This window comes from Gobio gobio (assembly GCF_949357685.1).
Source record: "Gobio gobio genome assembly, chromosome: 23".
Classification (NCBI taxonomy): Eukaryota; Metazoa; Chordata; class Actinopteri; order Cypriniformes; family Gobionidae; genus Gobio; species Gobio gobio.
The window spans coordinates 43174322-43188936 of NC_137119.1; the positions used below are offsets into that span (position 1 = coordinate 43174322).

At 41.2% G+C, this 14615-nt stretch overlaps 1 protein-coding gene across 9 annotated transcripts in view; it reads right to left on the reverse strand.

Annotated features, from left to right (window-relative positions):
* The window catches only part of LOC307119820 (uncharacterized protein), a 152505-nt gene that overhangs the window by 26830 nt on the left and 111060 nt on the right, over positions 1 to 14615 (reverse strand). For all 9 annotated transcript variants that reach the window (XR_013815681.1, XM_079806393.1, XM_079806398.1 and 6 more), the window contains 3 exons: positions 7189 to 7865; positions 5036 to 5290; positions 84 to 198 (listed from right to left, as the gene is read on the reverse strand). Coding sequence is in view for 8 of the 9 variants with exons in the window: in XM_079806393.1 (XP_079662519.1) it covers positions 84 to 198; positions 5036 to 5290; positions 7189 to 7865 (1047 nt within the window). In the remaining variant the exon portion in view is untranslated. The remainder of the gene's footprint in view (positions 1 to 83; positions 199 to 5035; positions 5291 to 7188; positions 7866 to 14615) is intronic.

A 14615-nucleotide genomic window follows, 5' to 3' on the forward strand; every position in this document is an offset into this window, starting at 1 on the left:
AAAATACAAATGCACAATGTGAATATTCCTAATATTTCCTAAATGCAAAGGCTGATCATTAGATGTATGATATGAGCAGTAACCCGGGCGTCGTGCGGCAGGAGCGCTGGCTGCGGGGCGGTTTGCGGCCGCTGGTTTCTCTGCAGCGGGCCGTGCTGGAGCGGCTTTTGGCACAAGTGGGCGCTTCTCTATGGCCGTCTGAAGGAGGAAAAAAGGTCAATCTATAAGTTTCACTGTAATACTCTCTCACAGTGGATTTACTGTCATGATCACGATCAAACAGAGAAGTGTCATCCAAATATATCTGTTAACATTGCTCCAAAAATAGTCCCGTCATCCTCTAAAAATCTAGTAAGACCAACTTAAAACAGCAACAAACAACCCTTCATGTTTATTTATTTACTATGTGACAAACCTGTCTTATTGTGCAATCAGTCATATTAACATTATCATAGCAACGCGGTGCTTTAATCATGATTGTTAAACTTCGGCCCTGATTGTACATGTTCATTTAATTTCACTACTTACGCGCTGATTTTAAGAAGGAAGTGCTGTAGTTAAACAAACAGCCACTAGAGGGAAGACTTGAACTGAATATTCTTCATATTTAAAGAGGTTTACAAAGTGTCAGATTCCAAAACATAATCTACAGACATAATATATTACATTTAGGTTCATGAATACTAAATCAAAATAATTTGATAAGATATTGCAATTCCTAAGTAGCAATTTCTATAACTTTAGAGGCTCTATTACGTTTACATGTATTCATTTAGTAGACGCTTTTATCCAAAGCAACTTATAACTGAGGAATACAGGAAGCGATCCGTCATGAAAAGTGCCTGAGAGACTAAGTTTTGGTCATTACTTAGAGTAGAATAAGCTAGTTATATATATATATATATATATATATATACATACACACACACACACATACAGGTGCTGGTCATATAATTAGAATATCATCAAAAAGTTGATTTATTTCACTAATTCCATTCAAACAGTGAAACTTGTATATTATATTCATTCATTACACACAGACTGATATATTTCAAATGTGATGATTATAACAGACAACTAGGGAAAATCCCAAATTCAGTATCTCAGAAAATTAGAATATTACTTAAGACCAATACAAAGAAAGGATTTTTAGAAATCTTGGCCAACTGAAAAGTATGAACATGAAAAGTATGAGCATGTACAGCACTCAATACTCAGTTGGGTCTGGTTTAGCCTGAACTACTGCAGCAATGGCACTGCGGCGTGGCATGAGGAGATCAGTCTGAGGCTCTGCTCAGGTGTTATATGAGCCCAGGTTGCTCTGATAGTGGCCTTCAGCTCTTCTGCACATCTTCCTCTTCACAATACTCCATAGATTTTCTATGGGGTTAAGGTCAGGTGAGTTTGCTGGCCAATTAAGAACAGGGATCCCATAGTCCTTAAACCAGGTACTGGTTGCTTTAGCACTGTGTGCAGGTCCCAGTCCAGTCCTGTTGGAAAATGAAATCTGCATCTCCATAAAGTTGGTCAGCAGCAGGAAGCATGAAGTGCTCTAAAACGTCCTGGTATACGGCTGCGTTGACCTTGGACCTCAGAAAACACAGTGGACCAACACCAGCAGATGACATTACACCCCAAAACCATCACTGACTGTGGAAACTTTACACTGGACCTCAGAAAATACAGCGGACCAACACCAGCAGATGACATTACACCCCAAAACCATCACTGACTGTGGAAACTTTACACTGGACCTCAGAAAACACAGTGGACCAACACCAGCAGATGACATTACACCCCAAAACCATCACTGACTGTGGAAACTTTACACTGGACCTCAGAAAATACAGCGGACCAACACCAGCAGATGACATTACACCCCAAAACCATCACTGACTGTGGAAACTTTACACTGGACCTCAGAAAACACAGTGGACTAACACCAGCAGATGACATTACACCCCAAAACCATCACTGACTGTGGAAACTTTACACTGGACCTCAGAAAATACAGCGGACCAACACCAGCAGATGACATTACACCCCAAAACCATCACTGACTGTGGAAACTTTACACTGGACCTCAGAAAACACAGTGGACCAACACCAGCAGATGACATTACACCCCAAAACCATCACTGACTGTGGAAACTTTACACTGGACCTCAGAAAACACAGTGGACCAACACCAGCAGATGACATTACACCCCAAACCATCACTGACTGTGGAAACTTTACACTGGACCTCAGAAAACACAGCGGACCAACACCAGCAGATGACATTACACCCCAAACCATCACTGACTGTGGAAACTTTACACTGGACCTCAGAAAACACAGTGGACCAACACCAGCAGATGACATTACGCCCCAAAACCATCACTGACTGTGGAAACTTTACTCTGGACCTCAGAAAACACAGTGGACCAACACCAGCAGATGACATTACACCCCAAAACCATCACTGACTGTGGAAACTTTACACTGGACCTCAGAAAATACAGCGGACCAACACCAGCAGATGACATTACACCCCAAAACCATCACTGACTGTGGAAACTTTACTCTGGACCTCAGAAAACACAGTGGACCAACACCAGCAGATGACATTACACCCCAAAACCATCACTGACTGTGGAAACTTTACACTGGACCTCAGAAAACACAGTGGACCAACACCAGCAGATGACATTACACCCCAAAACCATCACTGACTGTGGAAACTTTACACTGGACCTCAGAAAACACAGTGGACCAACACCAGCAGATGACATGGCACCCCAAAACCATCACTGACTGTGGAAACTTTACTCTGGACCTCAGAAAACACAGTGGACCAACACCAGCAGATGACATTACACCCCAAAACCATCACTGACTGTGGAAACTTTACACTGGACCTCAGAAAATACAGCGGACCAACACCAGCAGATGACATTACACCCCAAAACCATCACTGACTGTGGAAACTTTACTCTGGACCTCAGAAAACACAGTGGACCAACACCAGCAGATGACATTACACCCCAAAACCATCACTGACTGTGGAAACTTTACACTGGACCTCAGAAAACACAGTGGACCAACACCAGCAGATGACATTACACCCCAAAACCATCACTGACTGTGGAAACTTTACACTGGACCTCAGAAAACACAGTGGACCAACACCAGCAGATGACATGGCACCCCAAAACCATCACTGACTGTGGAAACTTTACTCTGGACCTCAGAAAACACAGTGGACCAACACCAGCAGATGACATTACACCCCAAAACCATCACTGACTGTGGAAACTTTACACTGGACCTCAGAAAACACAGTGGACCAACACCAGCAGATGACATTACACCCCAAAACCATCACTGACTGTGGAAACTTTACACTGGACCTCAGAAAACACAGTGGACCAACACCAGCAGATGACATTACACCCCAAAACCATCACTGACTGTGGAAACTTTACACTGGACCTCAGAAAACACAGTGGACCAACACCAGCAGATGACATTACACCCCAAAACCATCACTGACTGTGGAAACTTTACACTGGACCTCAGAAAACACAGTGGACCAACACCAGCAGATGACATTACACCCCAAAACCATCACTGACTGTGGAAACTTTACACTGGACCTCAGAAAACACAGTGGACCAACACCAGCAGATGACATGGCACCCCAAAACCATCACTGACTGTGGAAACTTTACACTGGACCTCAAGCAACGTGGATTGTGTGTCTCTCCTCTCTTCCTCCAGACTCTGGGACCCTGATTTCCAAAGGAAATGCAAAATTGACTTTCATCAGAGAACATAACACAGCTGAAACCCATGTCTTGCATACGTCTGTGTGTAGTGGTTCTTGAAGCACTGACTCCAGCTGCAGTCCACTCTTTGTGAATCTTTGTGAATGGGTTTTGTTTCACAATCCTCTCCAGGGTGCGGTTATCCCTATTGCTTGTAAACTTTTTTTCTAGCACATCTTTTCCTTCCCTTCGCCTCTCTATTAATGTGCTTGGACACAGAGCTCTGTGAACAGCCAGCCTCTTTTGCAATTACCTTCTGTGTCTTGCCCTCCTTGTGCAAGGGGTCAAAGGTCGTCTTTTGGACAACTGTCAAGTCAGCAGTCTTCCCCATGATTGTGTAGCCTACAGAACTAGACTGAGAGACCATTTAAAGGCCTTTGCAGGTGTTTTGAGTTAATCAGCTGATTAGAGTGTGGCACCAGGTGTCTTCAATATTCAACCTTTTCACAATATTCTAATTTTCTGAGATTTGGGATTTTCCTTAGTTGTCAGTTATAATCATCAAAATTAAAAGAAATAAACATTTGAAATATATCAGTCTGTGTGTAATGAATGAAAATAACATACAAGTTACACGTTTTGAATGGAATTAGTGAAATAAATAAACTTTTTGATGATATTCTAATTATAATGTCCAGCACCTGTATATTCTATTTATTACATTTAAGTTCAAAAGTTTAGGGTCAGCAGGATTTTCTTTTAAAATAAATGACTACTTCTATTCATCAAGGATGCATTAAATTGATAAAAAGTGACATTTATAATTTAATTTCAAATAAATGCTGTTCTTTAGAACTTTCTATTCATCAAAAAAATCCTGAAAAACAGGATCTATCTGAAAATCGATCACGGTTTTCACCAAAATATGAACTGTTTTCAACATTGATAATAATCATAATTGAGCAGCAAATCTCCATATGGGAATGATTAGTGAAGGATCATGTGACTAAAGACTGGAGTAATGATGATAAATTCAGCTTTGATCACAGGAATAAATTACACTTTGCTATATATTCACATAGAGAACTGTTATATTAAATTCTAATAATATTTCTGTATTTTTGATCAATGAAATGCAGCCTTGGTGAGCGAGAAAAACAAAACAAAATACATGTTGATGTGGTCAAGCATGGACGGCACACACAAAGAGACGAGAGCCGGATTGAGCCGCTTTGACCTTTGGAAGGGCGTTGGGGCGTCTCCTCGGTCAGATGGATGAGACTCACCTTGGGCTTGACCTCTCTGGCCGCTGTGCTGGGGGCGGCTGTGGTGGCGGTGGAGGGCCGTGTGGATGCCATGGCTGGCCGTTTGGTGCCAGCGGCCGGGGTGGGCACTTTGGGCACGGGGGCTCTTTTGCTGAGGGGGGCGGGTGCGCTGGAGGATGAGGTAGGGGTCGGGCGCTTGGGGGCGGCGGCTGTAGCGGTGGAGGCGGAGCTTGGCCGGGGCTTGGCAGTGCTAGGTTTGATTGCCCCAGCGACTGGCTGGATGGATGGACGGCAAACCCAATGAATGGATGGCAAATGATGAACAAAAAATAGAATAAGGACAAATGATAACGGCAGTGACATGAGCAGAGCAAGCTGATAAAAGCATAAGATCAGGGGCCTGTTTTGTATAAAACTTTGCGTAGGATTTGCGTCAGAAGTGGCGTACGGATGAAACATAGGACGTGCGTACGCACAGAAATATTCAGATTTATAAAGCCGTGCGCACGCACATCCTACGCAGTTTTCCTTTAATAAATCACAATCAATTCTAAATGTAGCGCAGCTTTTGCGGATTCATGTCACGCCCATAGTTGCCCATTAATAGTCTGTGAAACGCCCACAAGTTAATATTCATCGATTGCGAAATCATGGCAAACACAGAGAGGAAATCAAAAAAACGTAACTTCACTCGATTTGAAGTAGAAGTTATCGTTGGCGAGGTGGAAAATAGGAGGTTTTGGAGGGCACAGTGTGGGCATTACTAATACTGAAAAGGCACTTGAGGTGCAAAAGGTTTCAGACGCCGTAAATACTGTAGCCTCACAACCTCAGACCGTGGCCGAAATAAAAAAGAAATGGTCGGACATCAAAGTCGAGGCAAAAAAGCGTCTAGCGCTGCATCTCCAGAGTGTGTCCTCTGTCTGAAGATGCGTTCTTCACTCCCAATCCTTCCATTCGCCACATCTTCTAGAGCGCAAGATCAGCCATTGTGCGTCATTACACATTGTGATGGAGCATTTTATTTCCATCCATTTAATTGCATCTGACAAGCTACAGATGTCGGTTATAATCTACGGGAAATAGTTCAGTGCTAATGTCTTGCAGCTTTCTGAATGGTTGAGACATACGTCATACGTTATTTGATCAAAAATAAAACTAAAGGCATTTGCATGAATACCATGATTTCGTAGCTGATGAAGACATTTTACAATGAAAACAACTCTCCCCAGTGGACAATTAATACATCTATCTATCTATCTATCTATCTATCTATCTATCTATCTATCTATCTATCTATCTATCTATCTATCTATCTATCTATCTATCTATCTATCTATCTATCTATCTATCTATCTATCTATCTATCTATCTATCTATCTATCTATCTATCTATCTATCTATCTATCTATCTATCTATCTATTTATCTATCTATATATCTCCCTAATTATCTATCTATCTGTCTATCTAATTGCATCTATATCTGCTCCGCCAGACGGACACATTGACGAGAATATCAGTTTTGTACATTATTTCGTTCTGTTTACCATATTATTTATGAGGATGAATTGCATAACATATTTCACTTTTCTTTTTGCAAATATGTGTTAATTTGCATTTCTGTTGTAATTTTCGTTTGATTTTGTTTGTTTTACACTGCAGATCGATCGGGTGTTCGTATAGGCTGTTAATTGTAAGACTTGCTTTGTGAAGTCTTCATGTTATGAGAGGCAGTTTTGCCATTTCTTATACACAACGGTCTACAGTTTCACACACTTTCACGTGTTTCTTCATCTGCCGACGGTGTCGCCATTTCTCATTTCACCCGTTTTTTGTGCGTCCGCCTGGGTCAGAGCTTGCTTGAAGGACCGCACATTTTCCCGTCAAGTTTGCTTTTTATAAATTCCAATTATTGCGTAGAGAGCGGCGCACGCATTCTTTTGTGCGTACGCAACGTTTATAAATGAGGCCCCAGGTCCGGATCGTAATATTTAGAGTAAACATTTTAAGTTTAACTCTCTTTAATTTGATGGTCATGTAGGGATGAGAAGATGATTCCCAACCCTACATGAGAGATTTTGGCATTAATAAGCTTTAAGAACATAATAAAACTCATTAGCAGAAGCAACAGCGGGACGGCCAGTGGAGGATGACAACAGACGTTTTCACAAACCTTGGTCTTCTTCTCAGGACTAGTCAAGTCCCGTCCAGGCGCACCATTGGTCACCGCAGGCTTGGCCGCAGAGGGTTTAGCAGCTGTTTTTTTGGCTTTGTCGTCCTTCTCAGCTTTGGCAGGTTTCTTGTCAGCTGGCTCAATCTTTTCTGTCGTCTGTTCTACTTTGTCCTTCTCGGTTTTGTCTTTTTCAGTCTTCTGTTCTGCTTTTTCCTTCACATGTTCTTCTTTATCCTTCTCAACTTTCTGGTCTGATTTCTTCTCCTCGACTTTCACTTCCTCCGTCTTCACTTCGGTCTTTTCCACCGGATCCACCTTCTCTTTCTCCATCTTTGGAGGAGAATCAATCTTTTCTTCAGTCTCTTTTTTGTCGGCGGTCTTCTCAACCGTCTCATCTTTAGTAGTTTTGTCCAACTTCTCAACCTTCGCTGGCGTTTCTACATTGAGAACCGTTTCATCTTTGCCCGTTTTCTCCGACTTGTCCACGTCTTTGTTTTTGTCCAGAGTTTGTGTGTTGTCTCCTTTGGTTGTTTGTTTGTCTGCCTGGTCAGTTTTGTCTTTCTCCTCCACGGTTTCCATCTTCTGGTCTTTGTCTTTCTTGCTGAAGACCTCAAAGTCGTCAAACTTCTGGACATTGTCCATTTTGTTCACCTCCGGCTTGTTCTCATCAGAGTTTCCTGATGGAAAAAAACATAAGAAAAGATTTAAAGATTCAACTACAACCATAAACACTAAATATGAGCAATTCATAGCATTTATTTGTTCTACTTGTTGAAGTCAAACCAAAGACAAGACATTGTGAAACATTTCTGGCCTTTTTGCCACTTTCAGTGATAGAATAGCAGAGAAAGAACTTGATTAGAAATGGATCAATAAACTTTTATTGCTTTAAAGTATCCAAAAACAGCTTGTTTGGATATTGTTGGGATCTGTGCCATCACATGGGCAAATACATGTGCATGTATTGATCATTTATAATCTGCATATGCTGCATGGATGGAAATTGGTAAAAAGACAAAAAGTGATCTGTGTCCACTCTGAAGTTCAGGTATTATGTGAACATATAGAAAACTCCCTTATCTTTCAGTTCACTTTTGGGTCATGATGCTTATTACACGACGACTTACAAAATTAATACAATGGATCTTTTGTGAGACGAAAGAGTGACAAGACATGAAACAAGCAGCTATGTAGGAAGATACTTAGCGGAGACGTCAATATATTATAATTTGACCAGGGAACGCTACCAAATCAGAAGTATTCCAGAGAGCCGTGTGATAAATGAGAGCTAGATGAGTGGATGAGAGCTGTTATGAGTAGGGTTGGGTACGGTTCACATTTTAATCGGTACCTGAAATTTGGTACAACGGTACCTTTTTTTCGGTACTTTAGGGATGTTTACCTCAATAACTGTAAGGAAACTGCAAGTAATTTATAGAAGTGTTTTTGACATTATACCTCTGTCGCTGTTTGTCATCGTCTGTGATGTTTGTTAACTGTAATATTTACCCGTAAATAGTAGGCTACTAGCACCGTAACTAATTGAATTAAAAAAAACAACCATTTTAATTATATATATATATATATATATATATATAATTATTATTATTATTATTTTTTTTGAGAAATTTAATTTCTATGAAAAGATTTCTCACAAATTCTGTGTTGTGTATTTTCTGGTAATCAAATGAAGACATAACACATTAATTTAATTTATCTTTTAATTTAATTAAACTTTTTTTGTCAAACAAAGTGCTGCACCACTGATCTTTATACTGTTAAAATTAAAACATGGAAGAATAATTGCGATTATTACTTATCATTATATTAGTGTTACTATTATTATTACATTGAGACGTGGCTAAATTCTACTGTACAACAGGAATTTATTTGTCAGATTAAACCAAACTTTTATTTTTGAGTTTTGAGTTTCGGTGTGTTTATGATATGACAGTTTTTCTCAAATTAAACAGTAAAATGCTGATGAAGTGACTCTGGAGATGAAGTTCATGCGTTCATGTCCTAGTATGAGATTGAAATACGCAAGCATTGCTGGATTCGTATTTAAATAGTCTTTTTGTGTGTTTGATATTCACAGACACTAGTCTACATCACCAGATGCGTTCTCAGGTACCGAGATTAATCAATTTTGATTGATTTAATGTGAATCTGTGCTCAGTAGTACCAACGTAATTCGGTTCCCCGACCCTAGTTATGAGGCTTGAGTTTGGCTGGAGTCCACATGAAATATATCTTACAGGCTCTCTGGACACGTCACATTCAATGGCAGATCCATGAAATAGGCCGCTTGTCTCTTTGAGAAGCCGCATGTCCTTGTGTTGAAGGACAGAACAGAGTTCTGCATCTCATAACTAAACAAAGGCTGCAAATACAGTGCAGAAACTGCAACGATCAACAGCATCACTGAGTCGAATCGCTCGCTTTTCCCAGGAATAAAGAAACTTTAATACCCTGGTTTAAAAGGAGCCTATATGCATATTTATTTCACATTTTGCATTGAAAATCCAGCGAGCGTGAAGTAAATAAAATCAGACATCATTGATATTCCAGCAGCATTTTTCTTTTGCACATGTAAGCTTCTTCCCAGCATGCAGAAATACGGCATCCAGTATTAAAGTTAACCTGCCACCACAGAGCGTGGATTTCAGATATTTGTGAGAAATTTCTGTGCGTCAACTGAGAACTCCTGCATTAAGCCGTTCAATTTCCACATGGCTCAGGTGCATTTATAATAACACCAGTTTCACGATGACACATCAAAGCAGATGAGAAACCGCTGTGTGTGTGTCAGCGAGAAACGCAGTAAAGCCTGAGAGCAGAACGACACCTGCTCAAGATGAAGAAAATCAGTGTATGGAAGTGAACACGCCTACAAAAACAGAAAAAAATATCTGCAAAAATTATAGAGCAAATTTTGTTCTAAGTTTACGGGTATCTCCTAATAAATCAAATCTTGTCTGAATAGAAAAGTCTAGAATTGTAGATACTCACAATGCTTCTCATTCACTTTAACGTTTTTGAATGGCATAACTGATGCTAAATTTCTGCCTGGTCACTTTAATTGTGGATTTAGACCTTTTTTCCCAACTTTCTGGCAAGCAGTTGGTTGTTCAAGTAGTGTTGAGTCTTTGTTAAATGTTCAAATGATATAATTAAGCAGTATTTGGGAAGCACTCAATGCACATGACCTTCTGTAACGCCCATTTGAGTTAAAACTATACATACCCCAATCCCAACTCCAATTAGTACATGAAATTGCAACTCAAAGACATCAGTCTGAGTGCAACAAACATCCATCATTAGCACAAATCTGCTCTTGCTTTTCCATTTTGAGAGTGATTTTATCTGGCATTGTTTGCTTCCCCTTGAGGCAGGAAACATGTTTCATTCAGACATTCGGTGCAATGCATTTACACTAGCTGTCAATCAAATGATTGATTTATTGAACTAGACTGTGAATTACTACTTAAACAACCACAAAAAAGAACTAATTTAATTGTAAGCATCAACCGTTGTAAGGTGCAGCAGAAGATATCTGGATATCACGTTGAGTTTATGACCCCGATTTGGTTTTACTCTAGGAAATCAGGACATTAATGACTTGCACTGTCTCGTCTGGAGTGTGTAATGAGCATGCGTTCGGTAGTGGCGTGATAGTGCCATACACACACAACAGAGACACTATATGAATCACCTCCACTAACAATCAGAAAGACAGACTGCTAACCGGTCATACGGCTCCAATAAATCCAACTTATATACACATAACCAGAAGAATTGCATTGAAACACTGTATGATTATGCACCTAAAAAGCTTTCATAAACCATCCTCTCAGATCACTTTACATTGCATTCACATTTACATTTGATCAAAGGTCTACAATACTGCGACTTTCATCGATGAAAGTGATTGGACTGAAAGACTATCCCAGTATTCAGTCTCTGTACCAGCAATGCACTCTATAAGTGATCCATCACATATACTTCATCCCTGTTATGATCTCTTACCCTCCGGGAGAAGATATAGAGTTCCCCGCTATAAATGGAACAGGTTTTGTGCCCGTATCAATTAGATTGTCGAATATAAGTGATGCTCTAGCTATTTTTCATGTGTATGGTATGTATTGTGTGAATGAATTATGGTGTACGATTTTTATAATGTATCATGACTGATTTTTATAATGAATGACTATGGTGTAAAATCAGGTTCTGGCTATCTCAAATTTCCCTTCATGGGACAATAAAGTATATTTAATTTCATTCTATTATTGATTTCCCTGGGAATCAAACCCACGACCTTGGCGTTGCTAGTGCCATGCTTTACTGTATGAGCTACAAGAAAACCCCGTTTTTATACCAATTATATACCAAAAGTGAGGTTTGCTCAATGCTTTGCCATCACCTACCCCCAACTGTCACGGCAATCGTGTCGGTTTTGTCTCCAGCGCTGTTGCAAGTCCCATTAAGAGCACGTTTTGTGACTGGCACGGGTAGAACGACTCCTTGATCCTTGTCAATGAACGGCCCTTCCAACAGGTCCTCAAGAGGCGAGAGGGGAAAGCTGCTTTGGTCTTTGCGGACGGGGAATGAGGGAAAATGCAGTTCGCTATTGTTCCGCAGGTCGTTGCGCGTGGCTCCAGACGCCAGGGTTGGCGGCGGAGTTGGAGGTTGATCATCAGCTACGGTGAGGGAGCGTTTCATAGCCGCGGCGTGCGGGCGACGAGGTCCTCCTATGGGAGACGGCAACTCGCCGAGTACGCCACCGCCGGGGTATTTGTCCGGGAGCTGGAGGCTGGCGGGCACGGAGAGATGCGAACACTCGGACATGGCTCGCCTCATCGCCTTCCTCTGTTGCTCGGCTCTTCCCATGATGCAAGGTTCGAGGTCTCCTTCTTCCTCGCTTTCCTCAGCCGGCTCATCTCTGCCCTCCAGGAAGCTGTCGTTGACCACGCCAATCACACAGTAGTTTGGAGGCGTGAGAGGCAATGAAGCCGGTTTCGACGGAATCTCTTCTCGACCCGCAAGCATCATTCTGTCGTTGTCCGACGCGCATTGCAACGAAGCCACAAATTTTCCGGGAGACATCGCCGATGGCGACGACGAGCTTTCCGGACTGTCCCCGGTACTGCCGAACGACATGCTTGCTGGAACGCTTCCTCGCCCGGGAACGTTGAGCTCGGAAGGCGATTCGTAGAAGCACAGCTTGTCTTCATCCGTCATTCCCGTAGCCCGAAGGCTACCTCCAAAACTGGTTGGCGGACCGAGGTCTCCACGCTGCCAGTCCCAACCCGAAGGCGTGCCAGATGTGGACATGGACGGGACTTTACATAGCTCACTGTACTCTGAGAACGGAGAAGCCGGCTGCTGGTTCGAGAGAGAGGACATGCTTTTGCTCCCCTTTCTCTGCCCTTTTCTTGTGTTTGACTATAAATGTGTTTCAGTGAGATGGATGGATGTGTAACCTCCTTCAGTGCTGTTGCTTCTGCGGGCGACAACAGACTAAGCAGCACTGAGATCTGGCTGCAAGCGTCTCTCTCTCTCTCTCTCTCTCTCTCTCTCTCTCTCTCTCTCTCTCTCTCTCTCTCTCTCACTCCATCAGTGAGCCTTTTGCCATGGCAGGAATCACATGCTTTCTAATGTGGCTGTTCATTCGCTGCCCAAAATCAACCCCCCTCCTCCTCTCTGCCTCTCTAGTTTTCTCCACGTTGTCCTCCCTGCTTCCATCTTTTCTTCCCTCCTCTCTCTCTCAGATAGTGACACACTACTATCATCCCCAAGGCTACATGCGTGACAAACGAGGAACGGCTTAATGAGCAATCATTTGCACACAAGATTTCAGAGAGTGCACACATCTATCGTACCTTTTTATGGAAGTCTTTTCCACAATCTCCAAACACACAGTCTGTATCAGTATTAGCTCATGTTGATGTGATATTTATTATCTTCATTTGTTCTCTGTGTTGAGTTAGATAGCTGGAGGATCGTAAGTGTGTGATGATCGAATCTGAATCCCTACCTCACCGTTTAAGTGTTAATGTCTTTGTTTCAGCGACTGATCTGAAGCATTTCCTGCCACAGCGACATTTGTCTGTTCATGTCTGAGTGTGAAACAGCTCTTATGTAGAAAGACACATCATCATCATTCCTCCAATCACAGAAGGAAAAGAGATGAATAAACAAAACTGGAACAATGCCAGATGACCAGAAAACACTGCTCTACATCTTTGATTCAGAGGAAAAATGCATGAAATAATAAATAAATGTAAGTGATGTATTCTAACAAATATATCAATTCACAATTTTTATTTTATTAGTACTACTAACACTATTACTACTTCTAATAATAACAACAAAATATATTACAATTAACATTACTAAATATAATACTTTATATTAGTATTATTTACTAATCTTACTAAATTACAAGTATTCATAGCATTAAATAAATACACAGATCAGGCATAACATTATGATCAGGTGAAGTGAATAACACTGATGATCTGTTAGTGGGTGGGATATATTAGGCAGCAAGTGAACATTTTGTCCTCAGAGTTGATGTGTTAGAAGCAGGAAAAATGAGCATGTTCTATCAGATATGTATATATATATATTATCTTTTCATGCTTTGTCCATTTAAAGATGTCACTGTGGCCTTTATGCTTCAATAAAAAAGTTAAAGTTAGTTTTGTCATGAACATTTCATGCTTCTCTAATTCAAACAAAAACACTCCCAACATTGGAGACACTTTGTCAGCACATCTTCACCGCATGTGTTAACGCAAGCAGACGAAGTGTCAGCATCACAGCGGTCACTGCGGTTACATAAGCGCCATCATTTCTGAGCCTAATGTCCTCCATCAGCAACTGTTGCTTCAGTACAACATGCATCCCACCAAACATGAGCCCGTGACCCGCCAATGAACCGCCGTTACGCTGATGACAATTATCAGATGAAGATTTAGGCTGAAGGGCGTCAAATCACATTCAACAGTGAAAAATGATGCCACTCTTCAGGAAACTAATTAACTCTAAACTTCCTATAGCACAGCTCATTGTGCTTCCATCCCTTCATCTCATCAGTGAGGTTTATCTGGTGCGTCAACAGACCAAGTGTTGTTGCTTTTTGCCTTAGCAAACATGGCTAAAGTAATATTCAATAATATTAATGATTTGGCTGCAATGACACTATTCAGAACAGAGCTGAATAATAACACTATTATCACACAAGTGTGCATCACTGATTCTGTTATTTTCTTGTTTAACCCTCAAGCCCCCCTCGCAAAACAGCCCTTAATCCTGCCCTCGTGGACACATTTGGGCACGAAGGTCACAAGTTTGATTCCAAATAAAAAATAAAAATGTTATATCACCATCTTTGATAAAATTAATTCTATCAATTTATGCCT